The sequence below is a fragment of the Mauremys reevesii genome, linkage group 3 (genome assembly GCF_016161935.1).
Source record: "Mauremys reevesii isolate NIE-2019 linkage group 3, ASM1616193v1, whole genome shotgun sequence".
NCBI classification, from domain to species: Eukaryota; Metazoa; Chordata; order Testudines; family Geoemydidae; genus Mauremys; species Mauremys reevesii.
In genome coordinates, this window is record NC_052625.1 from 85,571,673 (window position 1) to 85,595,653 (window position 23,981).

At 36.9% G+C, this 23,981-nt stretch overlaps 1 protein-coding gene across 15 annotated transcripts in view; it reads right to left on the minus strand.

Moving 5' to 3' along the window:
- The window catches only part of AFDN (afadin, adherens junction formation factor), a 187,852-nt gene that overhangs the window by 20,856 nt on the left and 143,015 nt on the right, over window positions 1–23,981 (minus strand). For all 15 annotated transcript variants that reach the window (XM_039528922.1, XM_039528921.1, XM_039528919.1 and 12 more), the window contains 7 exons: window positions 8,995–9,060; window positions 8,736–8,809; window positions 7,995–8,113; window positions 6,572–6,766; window positions 6,186–6,277; window positions 5,526–5,714; window positions 1,996–3,012 (listed from right to left, as the gene is read on the minus strand). In XM_039528922.1, coding sequence (XP_039384856.1) covers window positions 1,996–3,012; window positions 5,526–5,714; window positions 6,186–6,277; window positions 6,572–6,766; window positions 7,995–8,113; window positions 8,736–8,809; window positions 8,995–9,060 — 1,752 coding nt within the window. The remainder of the gene's footprint in view (window positions 1–1,995; window positions 3,013–5,525; window positions 5,715–6,185; window positions 6,278–6,571; window positions 6,767–7,994; window positions 8,114–8,735; window positions 8,810–8,994; window positions 9,061–23,981) is intronic.

Consider the following 23,981-nt stretch of genomic DNA (forward strand, 5'->3'; position numbering starts at 1 on the left):
AGAATGGCAGGACAAGTTTTCTTTGGCTTAGGACTTAAAATGAAACAAGTGAAACTGAGAAAATCTCACCCCACAATTTGTTCCTTCCAACTGCTTAGTAAGATGTTATAAATATATAGTCACATAGAAATATCAAATACAGAGTTTCATATTATATCACAGCTGCAAACATTCAAAGCCACGGGCAGAACACAACAATTAAAGAAGAGAAGCAGGAGGAGAGGAGTAAGAGGAGACTTAGAAACATTCAAAATGCATGCTTACAGTTAACTTACTGTATCACACCTTGATTCAGAACACCCCAGAAATGGCAAAGACAACACCTAATGCATTTTGGATCATTATTAATAAAGAAAACAAAACAAAAATATCAAGACGGGGAAGAGGTATTGAAGAGAAAGAAACAAGAACATACCAAATCTAGAACAGAGATTGCTGGCACAGCAGTCTGCTGCAGGTAATAAAAGAAGGGAAAAAAGAAAGATGCACAGTGAAAATAAAGGTAAGTTTAGATTTGCACTATGCCAAAAGCATTTCCCTTTTATTTGATACTTCAGCTGTTTTAGAAAGGTATAAAAAAAATCAATTGAAGAATTTTGGACATTAGATTGCTGAACTGTCTGAACAGCGAAAAACCCAGTGTCCTAATGGTGATAACATTTCAGATTAGCTATTCAGACACTCAAAAAAACAAAGCTAATGGTGATCCTAGAGATACTATTTTTATTTGCATCTCTGGCATTATAGATAATGACATACAACAGAAGTGCAGACATTATCTTTAAAAAAGAGCAAACAGCTATAGTCTCTGTAGGAAACTTTACATGGTTTAATTCAGGCTAGGATTGTGTAAAGCCACAAATGTTCTAAAATGTTAGAAAACCTCACTGACTAATATTTTAAATTCATCCCTTATGGAGAAGAATGATATAATGTCATGCAATACAGCTGGCTACTCAACCCATTAATGATGTGGTTTTTTAAGCCAAGTGATAATAAAAACGTTAACACGGATTTTTTTGTGCAAAAGCAGTTTTATATGGAATTTTATGCCCATAGGTAACTGCTTATGTGTTACAATCAAAGTTAGCAACACCGGCCAAGGATATATTTAGCCTTTCCTTTCATCAGTTTGCAAGTGTGGGGTACCTATTGCTTCAAAACAGTAAAAGTTAGCCACAGGGTAAAAGGAAAACAACAGACTCTGGCAAGGGCACAAAGATTAAGTTTAGGAATTAGTGCCAATGGAGCCAAAGCCAAAGGTCAACTCTTAGGACAAGTAGCAGTAAAGATGCTCAACAAACTAAGGAACTAGTTTATAAGTCCTTCAAAGCAAAACTCTCAACTTGCAAATTCAGTATTCCTGGGGTTATGATTCATAAGAAAAAGATTTGTTTCTATATGGAAACAGTTTCTCAGTGAAGACAGAAAGGGCAGAATAACTTTAACAGATAGCATACTTTAACAGCTGGAAATATCAAGGGCTTTCACCACTAAAGCAGCCAATTAAGAGCTATCGGAGAGTTAGAATAAAATAAAGATACTAAAGAAACACTGCCCTTTTTTGTCCCCTCCCCAAAGACCTTCATTTTTGTCCTCCATAAATAAAACTTCCAGAGCATACACCAGGCATCAACTTGTGTACGTTACTTTGAGGGAATTGCAGTCAATAACTAACCCTTCCCCTATCTAGGGGGAAGGGATAGTCATTTCTCTGAAAGGAAAGTTTTACAGCCAGGGAAAAAGATTTTGCTCTCATCTTTGCAGTTAGTTGCTTCGTACTTTTATAATACACCACTTATCTGGCCAAACCAAGGTAGTTTACAACATTTTTCTTTAGCATTTTCTATATAATGAAAGACAGGGACATTAAGACAGTCCAGTCCTCCTTTATCCTGTGACAATTTCAAATTTCATTTAACCAGTCTACTAAAGAACACAAGTTTAAATAAATGTTTGCTATACTTGTGCCTAGAAAGGATTACCCCCTTTTACCCTTGCTCTTTTTTCAGCCTCCAGCCGTTGCATAATTAGCATGGTATCCACATCATCATCTTCTTCCTCGTCATCATCCTCATCCTTTTGCTTTGACTCTTGAAGTCGTTTCTGGAACTGCCACTCGAGCATAAGTTTGCGCAGGCGGTCGTTCTCTTCTGCTGTACGATCAGGCTTGTTTTGAAGTTCCTGAATCTCTTTACTCAGCATGTCCACAATGTGCATCTGCTGTTGCTTTTCTAGCTTCTCCTTAGCATCCCGTTTCCAGGGATCAGGAGACAAGCTATCACTGGAGGACAGTTCTTCTTTGCTGATGGTGATGTACTGCAGATCCCTTCGTTCGATGGTTCGGGGCTGCTGTTGAGGCTGTAGCTCTCGAATGACAGTGTCCTGGGACCTCTGCAGTGTTGAAGGCTTTTCTGGTTTCACCTGCTGCACAGAAACAGGAGAAACCATAGACTGAGCAGGAATTAGTGGCTGAGTACGCATCTGGCCCAATTTCCTTTCCTGCTCACGACGCTTCCTCTCTCGCTCTTCCTCTAGACGCGCTTTTTCCTTTTCATACCACCGCTGATGCTCCTCTCTTTTTTTACGTTCTGCAGCAGCTAGTGTTCCTAGCTGGTTTGGAGGGGGAGGGGGAGGCAGAGGCAAAGGCAAATCCATTTGCAGTCCATCAAAATCAGCTGCATAGTGCACTGGTGGAGGAGGGGGAGGGGGAGGAAGGTCTGTTCGGATGGGTTGGGAAACTGCCACTGGTGTTGGCTGGTTGATAGCTGGAGTTTTCCAACGGCCAGGTCCGCTTTTGGTTAAACAAGAACCAGGGGAAATAGATTTGGAGGAGTGGTTCAGATGCTCTTGGCTGGATGTGCTGGAATCCACAGACGAATTCATCCATGGATCACTGTCTGACTTTCGATCAATGTACTCTACATCCTTTCTTATAACCACCTCCAGACGATTCCTCTCTGGTTGGAAAACTTTATCATCTCGAAGTTCTTCCTGGGAATGAGCTGCACGCTGGAAAAAATAAAATAAAGTATGCATATTAGTTAACCTGTATGTAATAAAATTTATATCCAATAAAAAGAACTAATGGATGACAAAAATGCATTTCTACAAGACAAAAAAGAGTCTTCTTATCAATACATTTACATCTTTTCGGTAAAGTAGAGAACCTTCATAACTAGCAAGTTTCTCAATGATTTTATGTCCGCAACACCACAAAATCACTGAGCCTTTTAAACCAGGCAAGCCTAGGAAGACTTTGTAAGCTCTGAGGCAGAGCTGTCAAGCTACACTGAGGGAATGATGAAAAGAAAGCAGAGCTCATGCCAACAATCTCCCCCATCTCACACAAGTTCTCAGGGCTATCCTTATCAGCTCTTACCCACTTACAAACATACTGGCAGCCTCCAACAGTAACTCAAGTACAGCCTACTGCTGGCTGGCAAACATGCTTCTTTCATGAACACAGACACACAAACAAAGAATGCTCAGGGAAGGGGTGGAAATCATCCACCCCCCAATTGGGGGCATTGAGGGCACCCCCCTCCTCTTGCCACTGTGAGAATCATTCGGGGTAGAGGATGTGGGTGCTTAGATGCCCCACCTTACTCAACTACCTCACAGGAATATTAAGCACGTATTAGTTTGAACACTTATAGAATTTTAAAAGCTGTCACGCACTAACTACTATTACTGCATAGAAAGTGGGAATTCAATTGGATATGAAAAATATTCAAACATGATTAGGCTGATGAAATCTATTTAAATATTTTATTTTTTCTTGAAGCAAATATTCATATTTTTGAAGATTAGAACATTTTCAATATGGACAAAGAACATACAGACGTTCCATAAGTGACACTGGAGGAGACTAACAATGCAAAATTCTCCATGCTGCCCAACCAATGACCTTAACTATGAACTAGAAAGAATGCTTTGTTTGGGATGAAAGGGTGTATTTTTTATGCTCTATTAGTTCTGTAGCTCTGAACACACAGTGACTTGTGTCAGAAGCACTGGGAAGATGCACCTAGCCAAATAGTTTGCTAATAACTTATGCATTTAGATGATAAAACAGGCATTTTAAGTCAGCCATTAGTTACTGCAACTTTCATGACCACGGCTTCAAATATAATTTAAATGAAACTGCTCCTGAAAAGTGAATAACTAGTTAATTTGACAACAAAAAAATAAGCAGACGAGATCATTCACTAAAATGATTTTACAATAATGACATTATTCTTAAACAGAAAAATGATGCTTTTTAAAACAAAAATAAAACCCTATAAAAACAATGCTTGTGGATTTCATTACAAAGTAATCGATGCTGTGAGATTTTAAAAACTGATTTATTTTAACAATGAAATTTAAAAGCACCGATTGATATGTGTTGTGAAAACCTAACATATACTTTTCAAGTACTTGTGAAAAACAAACTCCCAGCCATTTGCTTTAGTAAAATGCTTTTTTCCTGGCAGAATCAGGGCTTCAAGCTGCAACTCAAGGTCAATACCTATCATCAGCTTTCTAAATGTGGGGTATTTAGGTGTTGATGTTTAGCTAAAATATTTTTATAGCAATTAGCCATAATATGTGTTAATTTCCATCTTAAACCCTCATGGAATTAAATGAACACTGGGTTTGCGTTCTAAATTCTTAACAGCTGTGAAAACTGGAAGTGTATTATAGGCACCAACTGCATATCAGCACAATCATACTAAGGTTTTACCTATAATCCTTTCTTAAGTCATTATTGCATTGACTTCAGTGGCAATATTGGCACGAGTGAGGATTACTCTCACAACTAAGGTTTCCAACATCAATTTCCTACTTTTTTTGTAGGATTGCAACCTCAAGAATCAAGAAAGAAAAGCTCTTCCAAAACTACATTCGATTTTAGCACCCAATTCTAAATCTTTTCTGTGCTTATTATGAATGCTGAAGGACTCTGTATGGTGTTTTTACAGAGGAAGATGGTGGGTGGGCACTACTAGTGTGGGAGATAGGAAACGCTGGTTCAATTCCATGGTCCACCGCAGATTTCCTCCGAGGCATTGGGTAAGTCTATCTGTGCCTCAGTTTCTCCATCAACACAATAGAGAATTATAGTTATCTCCATCTCCTAGGAGTATTTGAGTATACATTAAATATTGTGAGAATGTAAGACTCTGTGGTAAATGGTTTCCATAATAGTACAACTGATGCACTGTTTTTATAACCAGAGGCACAGTTTACAAGTGACTGAAGTAAATACATTTCACTATAGATCTTGGATTGGTTTTGAACTACAGATATTTCTCTGCTCCACTTAAAAAAAAAAAAAACAAAAACACATCAACAAAACTACACACAGGCACTGGGGTCTGTCTGTTTAAAACTTCTTGTGGAACTGGCACCTTAGTTTGCTTTTTATAAAAAATATTGAATGTTTTGAAAGAGAAAACCTAATATTTTGTATTTCTTTGTCTTCAGCAATCAGCAAACAGAAGGGAAGGTTTTTAAATTAGTGACAGATTATTTCTAACCTGAATTGCAGCACTAATTGAGTGATTACTCTCTGCCTGGATCTGTGGTTTGTCTTCATAACTTGGCCACTGATTCTGAGCGGGACCCATTCGATCCTGGGATTTTGAAGCTGGGAATGTGAAATATTCTCTGGTATAGGTTTGTGTTGGTATAGGATAAGCTTCAGGTCTTGGTGGCAGTGTCTGCTCCTGTAAAAGATAGAATAGGTTAAAACTTATCATACAGATTTCTGCAGATTTTATTTTATTTGAACTTCTAATTTCTTTTTTAACAAGTATATTTTTAGGCATTGTTCTTAATCCCAGCTTCAACCAAATAAATATGATTCTAAGATTTTCTAAGAACAATTAAATATAAACTAGTAATTATGATTTAGGGTTTGAATGCTCTGGAACTAAATGCACAATGCTTATAGCATAAATTTACTTATAATAATCAAAAATTCAAATAGCAACGCAATAACCACAGTTTTGTGACAATTTCTGTTGCTGACTGAACAGCAGCAAATAAAGCAACAGTGAAGAAGAATAAATACAAATAATTGAACAGTGGCATTCTATTAAAAACCTTCAATAAAAACCTCAGCTTAACCCAAGCACACTACTGCTATTGAAATTTAAGTGATGTTAACAGCCAATCCTTTTCTTGCCACTTCTGACCTCTGTACAAAGATTTCCAGTAGAGACTGAAGTTATCTTGGTGGTCGTTCCAGCAGCATAAGCATTCTTCCCTCCAGGGCTTGGTGGCTGATCTATTAGAGAGTTGAAGTAAGCATTGTTAAACATCAGTAACAGAAATTTGTCATATGTAATAAAACAAACCAATTAAACTTCATAATGTAGCAATAATAAAGCATTAATTACATTAGTTGTAATTGCTCTTTAATGAATGACTTTCCTCAAATTTTGTTCCAGTTATTACTGTCAGTATTTCAAATGTAGTCTACATTTTAATCAAGTCATCTTCCTGTTTTTAGATTTCAAAGACTACTAATAATTTGCATGAAAAAATTATTCTTAAAGAACAGAAGTGAAGTTTAGCTTACTTGCTACATTGGGACTGGAGCGGTGATCAGCTCGATTCTTCATCAGTCTGTCATCCCCTGACAGCTTCTTTGGTTCATTATACTCTGTCCAAGGCAGTTGAGGGCTCTCAGGTGACCCATTTTGAGCAGAATTATTATACAGCTCAAAACCTTCACTCTTTGGTCGGGGTTTACCTGAGCCACGGCGGTCCGAAACTGCAACAGATTATGACCTTTAAAATTTTTGTTCTTATCCACTTGAACAACTGTTTCCTATTTTAGTCTTGTTTAAAAAAACGTTACTTAACTTTTATAGCTAAAATGATTCTTCTAGTAAAACATGCTGGATTTTAAAAGTTAGAATTCTTCAGATACACAATCCCATTCTGTTATGCTGAGACTTCAAGATTCCGTTGATTTACAGGCTTCAAAAAGGTTTTTGAAACAAAGACACCATAATATTTGGCAAAGCCAGATGCACTTTTACTGAAAGAAGTCTCTTGATTAATCTGAAAGGCTTATGGTGTCTGGGGTCATGATGTAAACTGCGGTAATGAGGGTTTATTCTTTTAACTCTTTCCTTCCTATATTGTACCATTCTTTAATAATTTTTATAAAGCTCTCATATTATAACTTAATCAATCAAAATTTATATAAAGTTGACACATGGTCATTAAAATGCCACCCCTGAAAGAAATTTTTGACTTATATTGGGGGGAGGGAAGCAATTATTTGGGAAAAAAATACCAAAGAAACCTAGGATCAGATATAGAAAATTAACAACTGTCATTTCAACATGATTCTCAGTGAAAATCAATGACCAAACATGGCCCAATGCCTTCTGTTTTGTTTTAAAATTATTTTACTGGTAATCACAAGTATCACTGCATGTTTGCAATCAGTGTTCTTTTGGAGAGGGAGAAAAAGTGAATTGAATTCTTGGTCCCTTTGTGAATTTTGTGTATTCCATTTATTTAGATTTTAAATTCCGCTTACGCTTAAATAAATTATACAGTATTTGTACTTAAGTGCTGATAGCACATTCACTTATGATTAGAACTGTATCTGTACTATAACTTTAAACAATGGTTACAACTGAGCTCACTCCTTGGTAAGAGAAGTTGCATTGCCATTCCATGGATTCTACATCTGTTTAAAACGTAAAATTTTGGGTATAAAATACTCAACCACTGCTATCAACAGGAACATATGTATATATGTTTTCTCCACCTCTTCACACTACTCCCAGAAACACATGCGGAAGTCTTTATGAGATGAATTATGTAACTCATGTACATTACAGGAGTAAAATGCTACGACTTCTAAGTGTTCATATTTCATTGTGGATTGTTGAGGGATTATTTCTCCCTTTCACCAATGTTGGGGAAAGGGCCTAAATTTGCAGCCCTGTCTTATGAAAATGTTAATCAGTTATTTATTTTACCTCTTTGCATCATTGGGGATGGCTGGTTAAGCAGGGTTGCCAGACCATGGTAAATTGCTCCTTGTTTTGCTACTTCTAGGGTGACTACAGAACCTGTTCTTGTCATGAGCTCTGCTGCCCTGTGTCAGGAGTCAAACAGAAGAGAACTAAGCATAGCATTATTTAAAAGTAATCTCTATACAATTCTTTTTAGGTCACTGTTGCTAAACCAAGCATTCAACAATATTTTCTATTTCACCACAGCATTTCTTTTCTATTCAGCTTCACACTTAAGTCACTTATCCTCTTTGGACAATTAGAAAATAGCATCTAGAGGATGTATGAATATAAAAATGGGGAATGTATGCAGGCAGTTACTATTCCTAATTTCCACAGTTCAATGCCTGATGTCAAAATCAAGACAAAAGCTAGGACCAGTTTGCTTAAAAGATTTTTTACTTTGAATGAGAATATACACTTTAAGAATTTAATACAACGATGTTTCTATATGGATACCTGTATCACGACTATAGCAATATTTGTTCTGAACATATTAAAATAATGGAGTGATGAACTTTTGTTCCTGAGGCTATGTGGAACCAATATAAAAACCAAGACAGAAATATCCGTAAGTCAAACTAATATTTCTGTCCCAAAACTAACCAAGCCCTTCGTTCACTGCACACGCACATTCACTCTCTCTCTATTTTTACAAAGAGTATTCGCTTCCTCAGCTCTCATCATCTGAAAGCAATACTGTACCTTTCTTGGGACAGACCCACTAAACTTCGACCATCCACGCTGAGCAACTGATCCCCTGCAGCTAGCCGACCATCCTAATTACACATTCGAAAAAAAACACACTTTATATACACAAGCCTTACATGGGCTTAATCAAGATAAATGTAAATACATTTTATTAGTCCAATGAAGAGAATTACAAATGTTTTTATTGAAGTAATCTCTAAATTTGACTATTTGATAGATTTTAACAACTTTAATATTTACAAACATTACTAACCACATCTGCAGCGCCTCCTTTTACCACAGACTTGACATAGATTCCAAGTTTATCTTGACCTGCACCCTGCAGATAAAAAGACATTTATGAGGTCATATTTAAATCTTCTCTTTTGTATGAAAGTACTCCATGAATCTGAATCTGACTGTTACATTAATATATCTACTCTGACATCTCATTATTTTAAAACTTCCTCAACTTACAAAACTAGTGATGTGGAAAAAGTTCACATCTTCATGACACCAAAGAAAGAAAGAAAAGGTGTTAATATTAGGTCTCTTGAAACTGTAGCAACTAGAGTACAGGCAAAGGTTATTTGGTTCCATGGTAATCAAAAGACTAGGAATAATCCAACAAGAAAACAGGTTTATTAAACCTGTGCTTAACAGTTAATTTTTAATCCTTTTTTAATGAAAGGATTTGTAGTTTTATAGGTATATTTATTAATCCAATACAAGGACCTGGTTGTAGCCTCAATATCCCATGGTACACCAAAGCATTACACTGCTACCCTGGCCATGTGGCTGGTGAAACAGAGAGCAGTTTGGAGGTGACTTATTTAACCTTGAGATGACAAAGAAAAGGAAGAAAAGTGCATTGTAAGTTCTCTGGGGCTGAGTCACTCTTTCACTACATATCTGTAAAGCATCTAGCACAATGGGGCGTCTAAGTGCTAATGTAACACAAATAATAAATAATGGATACAGGAGAAAGGAGATGAAATAAAAAAATTCACTTTCATAGTTGACAGGTCCAAAATTTAAATCTACTGTAAAATGTACAATTTTATTCTTAATGCCACCTTCTTGCTCTCTAAATGTACCTATAAAAAACCTAGAAGACGACATGTGTAAGCATACATTAAAGTCATCCTGTTGTGCAATCATTTCACATGCACTCACCTGCAAGCTACTATGCAGTGGATTAATCTAATGTTAGGGGTACCAGCTTCAAAAGTGTCACGCTACGTGTAAACTGCTCTATCAATTGAAGTCTACCAGTGGCATTGCTAGCGAAACGACAACATATTTTCATTTGAGATAATACAGATATAAAATATTCCTCCTCAGAACAATGGGGAAGGGGGAATGCAGAATGTATTTGGGGAGGAGGGGGAAGGACATGAGAATCTTTAGGAGAGTGGCAGCACCACCACCAGCAGAGAAGTGAAGATGGCAATGACATATCATGCCACCCTTACGTCTGTGCTGCTGCTGCCAGCAGCACTGCCTTCAGAGCTAGGCACCCAGCCAGCAGAGACCACTCCCCATTCTGCCTTCAGAGCTGAGTGGCAGTATATGTACTTGTGTGGGGGTGGGAAATAACTACAGACACAAAGAAGGGGAGTGTGATCAAATAAGTTTGAGAACCACTATTAGAGGGAACACACCTATACTACTTACCAGCATAAATTCATCTCCACATTTTGATTTATGTATTTGGGATATTTTGGTAGCAGTACTATTTGTGGTATTTCCTGCTTAAAAAAGGATTCTACAATGCTTAAGCCACTTCCATTTTAACTTGAAGGCAATCATGCTAAAAACTGAATTTAACACGTTTTGTTTTTGGAGAGGTGGAGGAGGACTGGATATGTATTAATGAAAACAATAAAATGGAGTTAACTCAAGTTGATCCAAGTTTCTCTTGTTCTAGATTTCACAAATTCTCAAACACATTCAAGATAATTCTTCTGAACTCTAAAATATTCAAATTACTAGCTGATCATAATTGCGTCAAGTTTATTTTGGCTCTTACTCCCAATAAAGCTTTTTAAAAAATTCTGGACTGAGTAATAAAATATAATATAGAAAGCAATAAATAATGTCTTGAGTGAATGATTGGAAACAAAGGAATATTTTCTATATACTACCTAGAGCCATATAAATATTCACTTTAAAAGCAGTCAACTATACATTTGTGCAAGAGTAACCTTTAAAATTTAAAAAGCAATCACTTGCTCAACTGGCACTAAACTCACTGCCCCTTCCCCAAACAATCTTTTTGCAGTCTATACATTTTGGCAGTTGCAAAGCACCACTACCATGTGCACAGGTATCCTTCTTAAAATTTTGTAGCTGAATTCATAAGAGATTGAACACTGATTACTCTCTTCAGGGACTTTTCAGAAAATACACAAGATGAGAAAAAAATTAAAATAGATACCAGATTTTAAGAAACCCACACAAACTATTTGAGATAACGCAAATAATAAAGAATGAAAGACTATGTAAAACAGGTATGGTAATTAAACTAGGTAATGTTATCAGACTGATAATGAAAGAATTTGACCTATGCACTGCAGCATAAATGAAGCTAAGTATTCTATTGTGTGTTAGTTATTATACTAAGGCTCTCAACTTTGAGTGTCAAAGTTGAAGCAAAAATTTGCACAGCATTAAGATGTTCATCTCTCCTACAGTGCACACTGGTTACAATTCTAGTCTGCATTCCTAGATAACCTGCATAAATACGGACTTTTATGAATAAAGTTTCATGTATAAAATAATGTAGTTTACATTATAAAAATGCTTTACAGCGCATATACAGAAATCACTTCATCCACTATTGAAATACAGCAGCCATCTAACAGCACCAGCAACACTATAACAGGCAAGACATATTATACTGCTCCCTGTATCACTGTGGTATCTGAATGGCATGTTCACCTTATGTGAAGAACTTCTCCAGCTGAAAGTAAAGGTGAATTTTTTTTTTAAAGTCCATGATTTTTAGTGTTTAGCAGAGTTATGAATTTAAGATACCAGCTAACTTAAGCTCACAAAGCAATCACCCTCTGGTCTGACTTATAGGTCCTGATCCTCAAAGGAAACCTGGACAACACTTTCAAAAGACAAGCCTGGGCGCTTCAGTTCATAACTCAGACACTAAAAATCATGGAGTGAAGAGAGACTGGATTTATGGCTTATTACAACAAGGTGTTGTAACAACACTAACCCCCCTTCTTTTTGGCCTATGACCGCAGAAGTGTTAAAGGACCACTCTACCTTGGCTGGTCCCTTAGAAAAGAGGGGCCACGACACAGTCCTGGGTGATCTGCCATCAGGGGCAGAGTTTCCAGGGGGGAGGGAACAGGGTGAGCAGTAACGCCAGGCACTCTGTGCGTCCAGATCAGTTTCCCCACGTGGGTTATGTATCAGCCGCCATGCCCTGCGGTCTCAGGTAGGTGTAGTTCTTGGTGCCCGTGAACCACTGGGTGCCAATGGCCACAGTGACCGTATAGGACAGCTTGGTCCAGCCCAACCTTGCACATACACAGCCACAAGGAGCGAAGCTGCCCCCAGTGTGTCAACTAGGAACTGAGCATATGGACAGACCCTGCAGCAGCACCACCTCCTCGGGCACAGCCCCTCCCTGCACACCTGAGCTACACCCCGCCCAGCACACAGCCCCTAACTACCCTCTTCCCACACCCTGAGCAACCCCCCTTCCTGCCCACAGCCCCTAGCTACCCCCTGCCTGCACCTTGAGCTGGCTGAAAATTGAAATTAAGATCAGGTTGAGCCTCACTAACCTATGTCCCCAGCTGGAAAAACTGCAAGGAGAAGCAGGCAAATCCATCCCGTTAAGACAACTTCTGGTCTATAAGTTATTACATATTTTTACTGAAAACACAATATAGTGTTCAAAGTTGGACAAATTTTGTTTTAAAATCAACCAACACAAGTTTTTTTTGTTTTTTTTTAACAATTTTGTTAACGCTGTGTTGCTTATTGTTCAGTTTTATACAAAATTGTGTTTTCCTTGTTTGAACACATTTTGCTCAACTTGTTTTTAAAGTGTAGTTTTACTAAAACTGTTTGGTTTCAAAGATCTTGAAGCATTTCTTCAAGTGCATATTGCTAGGGATTTCTATAATTACAATTGTTAACATTAAAATGAAAGGAAACATGTCCATTTTTATTTACAGTGTTATAGTTTGTATGTATGTAATGATTAAAATTAATAGTTTTCCTCAAGAAATGTTAACAGTGGAGTGCCTATTACAGCTGCACAGGTAGACCTCAGGGAAAAAAGTTTGGGAAGCCCTGCCTTACAGTATGTGCCCACTACTTACGCTAAACAATCTGTTCCACCTTGCATTTAACTGTGATGCTCGGAGTACCTTTCCCAGACCTGAAGAAGAGCTCTCTGTGGCTCAAAAGCTTGTCTCTCACCAACAGAAGTTGGTCCAATGAAAGATATTATCTCACCCACCTCGTCTCTCTTATATGCTTCCTACTTAAACAAGACATTCTCCTAGCACTTAATTTATGCGCAGTAAGGATTACAAATTTTGTAAATCAATGACTTATAGAGGATGATAACCTTTGAGCACTCATTTTGGACAGTATGACCAAATCATTTCCTGATCTATATTATTCAAATATAAAGAAAAGATGGTCTTAATTCAGCTTTTAGCTGACTAAAATCTATATTAAGTACAATACTGATTTTGTTGTCTACATTATGTTCTGAAGATTAGAACAGATGCAAGTTGTCAGAAGAAACAGAATAGGCCTGCTAATAAGTGAGGATGTGGATTAAATTAACATAGAAATGGCTAAGGCACTAAAATCCTCTGTTATATACCTAAGAAACAAAAGTTTGAACAATTGGGTAATAATGAAAACCTTTTAACAGCTATTACTAAAAAGCAGGAAAAGAAATAAACGGGGTAGAAGAGAATGTGACAAATGTAACATTTGAATTTTAGCAAATCACATGGACTGAAAACTCACAAAGATAATTTAATGATAAACAGTGTCAAATTGGGATAAGGGAATTTAGTAGGGGATAAAGAGTGGTAGGTACCGATTAATTCAACATAGTTATTAACAATTTGGAAGAGGAAGCAGACAGCAAGTAAAAGTTTGCAGGTAATGCCACACTGGGATAATTTGCCCCAGTGAGAAAAGACAAATACAGAAGACATCTAGTGAGATAAGAAAATGGACACACAAAATGAGACTCACCTTGGAAGAATACAAGCTAATACAACAGAGTAAAATCATTCAACACAAATATTTAATGAGAGAAATCTAGAAATGAGCTCCACTGAGAAAGTTTTATGGTTGACAGTGACAGCAAATTAGATGCAATGACTATGTATATGCAGTCGAAAATTACATCAGCCCTTTTTACTACCATCACATTGCAAACTCACATCATATGATTTCCTCTTTGTTCTAGCCTTCACTACAAAGTTTTAACATATTAAAACACAACCATGAAAGGCTGAGTTAGCTAACAATGCTAGCCATGACTCTGCAGTCAACATAGGTAAGTCATGTTCAGTATCATTCCGGCTATTCAGTTAAGCACTTCTGTCTAGCATCACAGTTAATGTAACTTCAAAGTCATGTTTTAACATACTGTGTTTTGGAAGCCCTCTAGGGCCATGATGTGACTACATCTGGAATACTGCACTTATTTCAGAGAAACTCATTAGTAAAAATACAGACAAATTGGAGGGGGTGCAAAAATGATACAGAAACTATTTGGGGATAAACAGACTGATTTATGAAGGGAGAATATTAACAGACAGACCAGTTAAATGGGGATTTGGAAGAAAAGAAACGTAACAGTCCTGAGATATCTGAAGAATCTAAACCAAACAAGGAGAATATGGTAGTACAAGAGATCAACAGCTAGTAATAATGGTGTTAATCTAAAGGAATACTTAAGAATAGCAGAAAATACAGTGAGAATTATTAATAAAACTGTAAATTAGACTCTTAAGTGAAGTCACAGAAATTGCACCATTTGGGACACTTTAAACTAGACTGACCACAGAACTAGAAAATACACCATATGGAATAATTCACTCTGCTTTTACAGCTGAGAGAATGGTAGTGGGTTGACCACCTCCCTATTTGCTATAGTGATGGTGATTGGACCTTGAATTAGCTATCCAATCACCAATAAGATCTTAAAGGTAGGCACAAGACAGAAGTCTAAACTTCTTTCCCTCTGGGCTCTGTGTCGCTGGAATAAGAATAAGGTGAGGGTCATGGGCTCCAACTTCTAGTGGGAGTCATTATTCCCATAGCTTCCAAAGCTGATAATTTGAGGGTGATGGATACTTAGCCAGGGGGAGCTAAAGCTGTCACTATGTTTAAAAATTGGTGTGCAAAGTGGTCGGCTCAGGCAATCACAATAGTGCCCCAGTGCAGTGCATCGAAGTGGGACTGCATACTTTATGTTCAGTTAAGAAGATGGTAGTGAGGACAAGTGTGCACTTCTAAGGTCATTTGCAAGGAGTATCTCTACCCCTCAGGCACTAGATATATTAATATATCTTAATATATTGGAATTGGAAAAGGTTCAGAAAAGGGCAACAAAAATTATTAGGGGTATGGAACGGCTTCCGTATGAGAAGAGATTAGTAAGACTGGGACTTTTCAGGTTGGAAAAGAGACGGCTAAGGGGAGATATGATTAAGGTCTATAAAATCATGACTGGTGTAGAGAAAGTAGATAAGGAACTGTTTACTACTTCTCATAACAAAAGAACTAGGGATCACCAAATGAAATTAATAGGCAGCAGATTTAAAACAAATAAAATGAAGTATTTCTTCACACAACACACAGTCAACCTGTGGAATTCCTTGCCAGAGGATGTGGTGAAGGTCAAGATAACAGGGTTAAAAAAAGAACTAGATAAGTTCATGGAGGGTAGGTCCATCAATGGCTATTAGCCAGGATGGGCAGAAATGGTGTCCATAGCCTCTGTTTGCCAGAAGCTGGGAATCAGCGACAGGGGATGGATCACTTTATGATTACCTGTTCTCTTAATTCCCTCTGGGGCACCTGGCACTGGCCACTGTTGGAAGACAATACTGGGCTAGATGGACCTTTGGTCTGACCCAGTAGGGCCATTCTTATGTTCCTAATAAAACTGTGCAATGGCACAGACCAAACACGTGGTGATCATTTCACTGGGTCCATAGCATTTCTCTGGGTTCGGTGTTGTCAGCAGATGGACTAGATGACTTAACAGAGTTTTCCCAACTTTAATTTCGGTATTTCTATGGTTAGAACTAAACATTATGAGAAATACTATGGAATTTTTTTTCCAGATGTCAGAAGAAATGTACATAAAGCTAGCATTAGACAGTCTCAAACATGTGAACTTAGGCATCTGTATAATATATTTGCATACGCAGGTACTGTAGCTAAACCTGTATTTCTGAAGATAATTAATGGCAATGCTTCGTTGCTACAAGTTTTAGACAACTATTGTTTGCCTGTACCTGTTCAGTTTCACACACCTTGCTTTCTCTTCAGTTAAAAATGCCAGTAAAACTGGTAAAGCTAAGAATTATGCTTGATTACAGGGTGCAAAACATTAATACACATGAATTGTTACTACAGTATGTTAACTGTATTAACATCCACTTTAGTTTACAGGAAATATATTCAAATTTACAAGTGACTTGAGTGAGGACTTGAAGATTTCTGCTTTAACTCGATGGCATCTTTCAATGGTTTGCGAATTCACATGCTTAGTACTCTGGGGAAACAGCTTTAAAATAAAAGATATCTAAATTTTCCAATTATGTAACTGAAACATCTGAAGTTGTTACTGAGCCCAGTTCTCCAATCATTCCCTGAGTATTATTCCCACTGAAATGGTTGAAAAGATCAGGCTTATGTATCAAGCCAGAAGTCCAGAAGGCAAAAAAACTTTGTTAATCAGAAGTCAGAGTGGGCACTCCGCCTTTTTATTAATGACGATCATGAACATTATCTACAGGAAATATATATTTCACAAAACATAAGAAAGCACTCCAAAAGATTATAGCAGAAAATAACACCACAATATTTTAAAAAGTGAGTAGAATAATTGGAATGCACTCTGCACATGATTCAGCCTTGGGAATAAAACTGTTCTTGTCATGGAGAACTTTTTTTTACAACCTATTTGGGAAGGAAAACGGGAATGATACAGAAAGGAATGTAGATATAATAGCAAAACATATTGGCTAAATCAATTTTTTTTTTATAATGAAAGGATTAATCACAAAACTTTTGCTTGGAGTAAGCCTGGTCCTAAAGTAAGTGATTTGAAGAATAGTTTAAAACAAGCCTTATTTTATTACATTTAATTTAGATTAATCTGAAATGGTAGACGATCAATTTACTCAACTGAATTGATAATTAAAATCTTACTTCCTTTCATGATGCTTCGTAAATGAGGATATTATAATATAGAAGAAAAGAAAAAACAAAAGAAAAAACTTTGTATGTGTATCTTTGGATTAGATTTTTTGTGCTTTGTAGTAACTCAGCATATTTTCAGGAATACAAAATAACCTGTGTAACTAGAACATTTTAGCAAACCAATATAACTTCTGCTCCATGATAAGAGTGTCCAGGCTCAACAGCTATATTTTTACTCCACTCTTCCTACCATCCCCGAAACAGTAGTATTCACTCGTGTCATCAAGACTAATTCCCATTTTCCAGTCTCTGTAAGCTTATACAGAAGATCAGAAGTTTTATAAACATCCTTAAAGGCAAGTTTATGCAGTAGGATTAGTCTCAGCCTGACTCGTCTGGCAAGCAGTTAAGTCTACAAGTATTTAAATATGCTACATTTATAAGCATTCTAAGAGTACACCAGTTTACTAAAACACTCCAGCTGGTTTACATATGCACTCACTATGAAGTATAAAGGAAAGGCTTCTGAAAAACCAAACACCCACATTCCCCAAAAGTTGTATTATTTCACAGGTCAGCCTTGGTCAAGAATAAGCATATACATCTGCTTATCTATGTACAGAACATGTTGTGAGCCTGACATTTTTTAATTTGCCATCAGTTCAGGAGAATGGGGGAAAACAACTCAGTAACTACTGATTATACATTTAAAATGAGGACAAAAAAAATCTCTTGCATTTGAAGGTCAAAAACTCTTTGGCAGAGGAAGTTCAGTCCCCCCAAGTCCAATTTCAACTTTGGAAATCTATCAACATTAGACAAAATACTCTCCATATAATCTCCAAATATAAATGAGGTGAACCAGCTTGCTGTATGTAGAACTACTTCCTTTAATTGTGGCTACAGCTGCTTTGTTTCATGTGGTGTTCTTCCAAAAAAAAAAAAAACACACACAAAAAAAAACAAAAAACAAATAAACCACAACATACTGATTTTTTAAACTGACTCATGCTCCACATAAGCAAACTTCTGTTTTCCCTTCCCTCGAAAAAACCAGAAACATTTTAGGAATTGGAGAAAGTAGAGTTATAAGCAAAAAACCTCCTCCAGTAAAACTAAGGGGTAGTCAAACACTACCACCAAACCATCAAACACTATCAGCTAGAAGAGACACACAATGCACCTGAATGACAATGACCATATGAACATACTTTTGTTAAAATACTAAGTAGTATTGGATTGGAAGACAGACAAATTCAAACCCCTAAAGAGCTGGAAAAATGCCACAGTTCATATAGTACTGCAAATACTAATACATGCACAATTTCTTAGAGTTCAAAAACATCCAATGAATCTGCTGAAACATATTCAGTGTTTACAATCCCAAGGAGAAGCGAATAAAAACTGATTGCTAAATCAGTGCAAGTTCTGTCACTGACTTTAATGAAACCATGATTTCACACTAGGTATTTGTTTTTTGTTTTTTTAAACAGTGAAAACACTACAGGCACAAGCACAAAACAGTAAGTTAACTGGACTTCACCTACATTTTCATAAGACTTGCTTCTCAAAGTAGATAGAAAGGAAAAGAATAACCTTTACATCTCTAAAAAAATTATGCTTTTCTTCTATTAAAAACAGTATCAAACATACCTTATTTTCCTTCATTCTTAGCTTAATTTTTACCTGGTTTTGGTTTCCATCTGATTTAACTGCCTTGCTATTAATTCTAATTTGTTAAGTAGATGTTATTGGCAGGTGGTATCTACTGATCTAGACAAAAGTACATTGATTTAGGTGCCATATCATCTTTGTCTCAGCACTAAATTGCACGCATCTGGAAATCAGTCTGTTTCAAATAATCTCTTTATTGATGAAAAATACCACTATTTCTCTCTAATTGCTAAGGATTCTGGATTTCAGAAATTAAAATTGAGTATGCAATGGTTTTTTGCCTACTTGAATTTTACTCCTACTTTAAAAGACATGGGAGAAAAAAGAAAAAGTGAGAGGAGAAAAATACTTAGGTGGACTTAATGACCTTAATGAAAAGCCCTCTTTGGCAGTCCCCACAAAGTTCAGATATGTTATTTAGTATTCCCCAGCTTTTGCAACAGAAATCTAAAATATAATTCTGCATGGAACCCTTCACTTACCTCAAATTATGAACTTTCAAAATACAAAATTGATTATTCGTTGAGACCCTTTGAGCTTAAAGTTTACTAACCGAGGACTTTACTTTTAACATACACTTTCAACTAATATTCAGATCTGTAAAAGCACTGAGATATTTGGAGTCAAGCCATTTACCAGAAATGATACTACTACTGATTCAGTGACACTTTCCCCTTGTGAGTCAGTACTGAACTGAACTAATGCCTGAGTAGTAATTAATGGTTGCTGGTGCTGCCTTGTGGGTGTGACATTAATTGGGAAGTACCTCTGTTGTACAATCCAAATATTCCAGTATACTTTTTTCAAGAGATGGGTTTTAGCCTCTGATGTTGAAACTGAACATGAGATAATTACATGTTACCCATCTCAATTCAGGTGGACAGTTTCAGATGGATGGAGGTTCAAGTCACATATAACGTTGCTGGGTCCAGCTAAACAGCTAACAATTTCCAGATCAGTTGAGACTACTTTTCACTGGTGACAGAAGCTATTTCTTTATGAATAACTGGTAGATCTTGCGTAATATACATTGAGATCCTCAAGAATGAGAGAATCACAATCAGGATGCTATAGTATTACTATTTGCAGTGTTATTCCAGAGGCATTGGTTTCCAGGATATTCGAGATACAACTTCTGTTGGTGACAGACAAGCTTTTGATCTCACACAGAGCTCTTCTTCAGATCTGGAAAACTCAGTGTCACAGCTAAATACATTAATGAAACAGATAAGCAGTTAACACATGTTGCAAGGTGAAGGTGGGCAGTTAACACCTTTACCATCACAGGATAAAGGAGTGTTAGTGAGTTATAGACTGTTGTAATGAGCCATAAATCCAGTATCTTTATTAAGTCAATGATTTTTGGTGTCTAGCAGAGTTATGAATTTAAGTTCTCAGGCTCATCTTTTGAAGGTGTCGTGAAGGTTTCCTTTGAGGACAAGGACTGAGAGATCAGATGCAGAGTGATCATTCTGTGAAAAATGTTCGCCCACAGGTGACATGATGTTTTTGTTTTTTTTAATTTTTCTGTGCTAGTTCATTTGAGAATGTAGTAATTGTCTGGTTTCACACACACAGGTGTTGTTGGGGCATTTAGTGCATTGGATGAAGTACACTACAAGCTGTAATAGGCATGTATAGGACCCCATGGATCTTGATAGGTCCAATGAAGTTGTCCAAAATAAGCTGGTCCAATTAAACTCACCTTGTCTGTATTGTTTACTGTGAGTAGCTAAAAGGCCTATGAAAAATGTCTTTAATGCCAAAGTTGATCAAGCCTAGTAGATGAATACCAGTTAAACCTTCTACACTTATTATGCCCTCTTCCCCTCCAGCTTAACCAACAGGAAAAACCTTTGAATGCTGTTTCTATTGCACAATAAATTGAGCAGGTTCCCCACACACCTATCCTTCTGTACTTACAACAGATGTAATCTGTTTGTGACTGTCTTAATTAAAAAACAGAACACCCTAAACAGACTGCGATCCTTGGACTCTTCCTTTGTGGTTTTCCTCCTTCCTTGGGAGTAGGGAGGGAAAGGAAGCAATCAGAATAAAATAAAATATTTTGTGTATGCTAGGAAGTGCCTGAATACTGAAGCTATTATGGCACAGGTAGAATTGGCATATCCACCTGGTTTTGCAAGGAGCTTAGCTCCAGGGAGAAGTGCTTTCCCAGCAGACAACATTAAAACAAACATCTGGGTGACCCATTTGCAATATATAGTCAAAACTTACATTGAGTGAAATCTTACTTGTTCACCTGAATCAGATCAGTGGCTAGGGTGACCAGGTGTCTGATTTTCGACTGGAACACCCAGTGGAAAAGAGACCCGGTGCTGACCGGGCCATTAAGAGTCCATTCGGCGGTGCTGCAGCGCTAAGGCAGGCTAGTCCTTCCCTACCTGTCCTGGCTGGCACCACGCGACAGTGTTCGGTTTTGAGTGACTATAAAGTTGGCAACCCTATCTGTGGCCTCCAATAAAGGGAGGAAAAAGAGAGAGAGAGAGAGAGAGCGCGCGCGAGCGCACGCGTACCCAAGCCGCCATGATGCCATAAGCTTATAAGACAAAGAAATAGGAAGAAGCAGCTACCCATCATGGAACTTCCCTCAGTACCAGAAGCTACAAAAAAAACGCTGAAAATGATGGGTTGGCAGGAAGCAAGTCACTTACCACCATGTTAACTGCTTATTTGTATGTCTCATGGCATGAGCTAAATTGGCAGCTTCCATAATTACTTACTTCTAGGAGACCGAGGCATGAAAAAACAAAAACCCTGTGGTGATAATGCTAACGAAATACTCTCGCTTCTAAGAGGTTATTAAGAAGCATAGGTAGTCGAGATGCCTGATCTGAAATAATAGGCACCAGAAAAACCCTCTTTGCTCAATAACATCAAATAATGCACAAGATTTGCTTTAGGCATGTAAAGCAACGTTCAGACTGATAAGTATAAGTTTATCCACATCCACAGGATGCAAACACACTAGAATTCTACCAGAAGAGAAGCTTGTATGTCAACAATGAAATAATGAACCATACAAAAGTATACCAATGCTTTGTAGTTTGCTAACTCATGATAAATATACTCATAAATATTTGTCAGCATATACTGGAGAAGTTCAGATCCTAAAAGTACTATTGGTGACAGAAGAATCCAATTTTAAAGTTTTTTTTTAAAAAAAGAACAGGAGTACTTGTAGCACCTTAGAGACTAACAAATTTATCTGAGCATAAGCTTTCGTGGGCCCATGAAGAGTTATGCTCAAATAAATTTGTTAGTCTCTAAGGTGCCACAAGTACTCCAGTTCTTGTTGCGGATACATACTAACATGGCTGCTACTCTGAAAGTTTTTTTAGGAAGTCAGATAATTCTGGATTACCTAACAAACAAGTTATCTACGCCACATGTGAAATATCAGAAAAATTCCTGACTTGCATAGATCTCACAATATATTCAAAATTCCTCATATTAAAGTCAATTTCATTTCAGCCCTTTTTTACACCACCAACTTATACTGATGTAAATTATTGGGCTAAAGAACCAGTAGCCATTAGTACAACTAACTGATTAGTTAATACAATCAATTTATTTTCTAGTCTAAAATGGCTTATCCCATATTCTGATTAATTCATCCTTAAAAAAAACAAAGTTATGTAACATCAAAATAATCTGTTTTAGAAAGGCAATGCCTTTTTCTGTGGTGTCTAAAGGCAAAATCTGTCATGTTCAGATTTTGAAATGCTTGTAATTTTTTTTTAAAAAGCCTGTATAGCATCAGCTGATCACTTTATTTCAGTAAGTTCAATGGAAATACTTTATCCAATTACCATATTTTTACAGAAAAAATACACTTTGTTTTGAAAGAAATGTTTTTCCCGAGTCAGTTTTGTTGACTAACTTTTTTCCTTCTGGTTGCAACAAATGACCAATTTTAATAAATGGAAGAGAATGGTCCCATATCCTTCAAAGTACAAAAACACAATATGTTTAAGTCAGTCTTCACACACTGGTTGTGTTAATTAATTAGCAGCTTCTTCTAAACAATTTCTGTTCTACTGTGTTCACAGATGATGTTGAAACCCTGCCTTGTTTTGTACAGTATCAATCTAAATTTCTCCACTTTGTAAATATACCTTACATTCAAGAAATAGTTTGACTCACTGAAGCACATTTTCTAGGTCTGTTAGTTATTCTAGTCACAGACCAGGTCCACAAAATATTAACATCTCTTAGAAGTACTGTTTAGGATGTCAATTTTAATTATTCTTACAACACTTTATAAATGGTAAACTGGGACTTGTAGAGGAATCTGGATTAAAGCCAATTAATATGACAAGCAGACATCATAAATCATGCTATTCATGCTCTTTTACAGTAAAATAGTTGCAATCAGTGCTGTTAAACAGTAAAAATCTAAAAACTGTCACTACCACAAGTCTTTCTTTTGAGAAGTGCATAAAAAGAAAAAAGTACTTAAAATTCAAGTATAGGGGTTTTTTCCCTTCTAATTTTTGAAAAGTTAGCCACTACCCAAACCGTGTAACTGCATGCTACATTAAATAGCTGCTACAAGAACAAATGCCTACAGACAGGTTTAAACAAGCAAGAGTACAGGAAAAAGTACAAGTATAACATTTAAAACTTTACAGCAAAACAGTTCCAAATAGAACTCTGAATAAACTTACCATGGATTCTGTTCTTCCAACAACAGAAAACCACATTTTGATCTTCGGGACTACAGATCCTCAAAAGAAAAAAACCCCAGCAACAAACAATTCTCCACTTCTCTCTCAGCCCTCAACAGCAACCAACACTACAGTCTGCTGGATTTTCCAAGACACCCATCAAGATAATTCTGAGCTGGATGCTATGACACTGTATGGCATTTATCAACACTAGCTATAACCAATACAATATTCAGACTCTTACGTAATCACTTATACGGCTCTGACTTTCATTTACTTTAGGAGCATTATTAAACTTTGAAAACTGCTAGAAAAACAAAAAGGGACCTCTTGTACAAAAGACAAAAACCTCCAAATTAAACAGGAAGTAATGTGCTGGCCCACAGATGGGTAAGTCATCACATGCAACCCCCCCCCCCCCCAGTGATATATTTTTAAAGTAAACTGCATGCACATT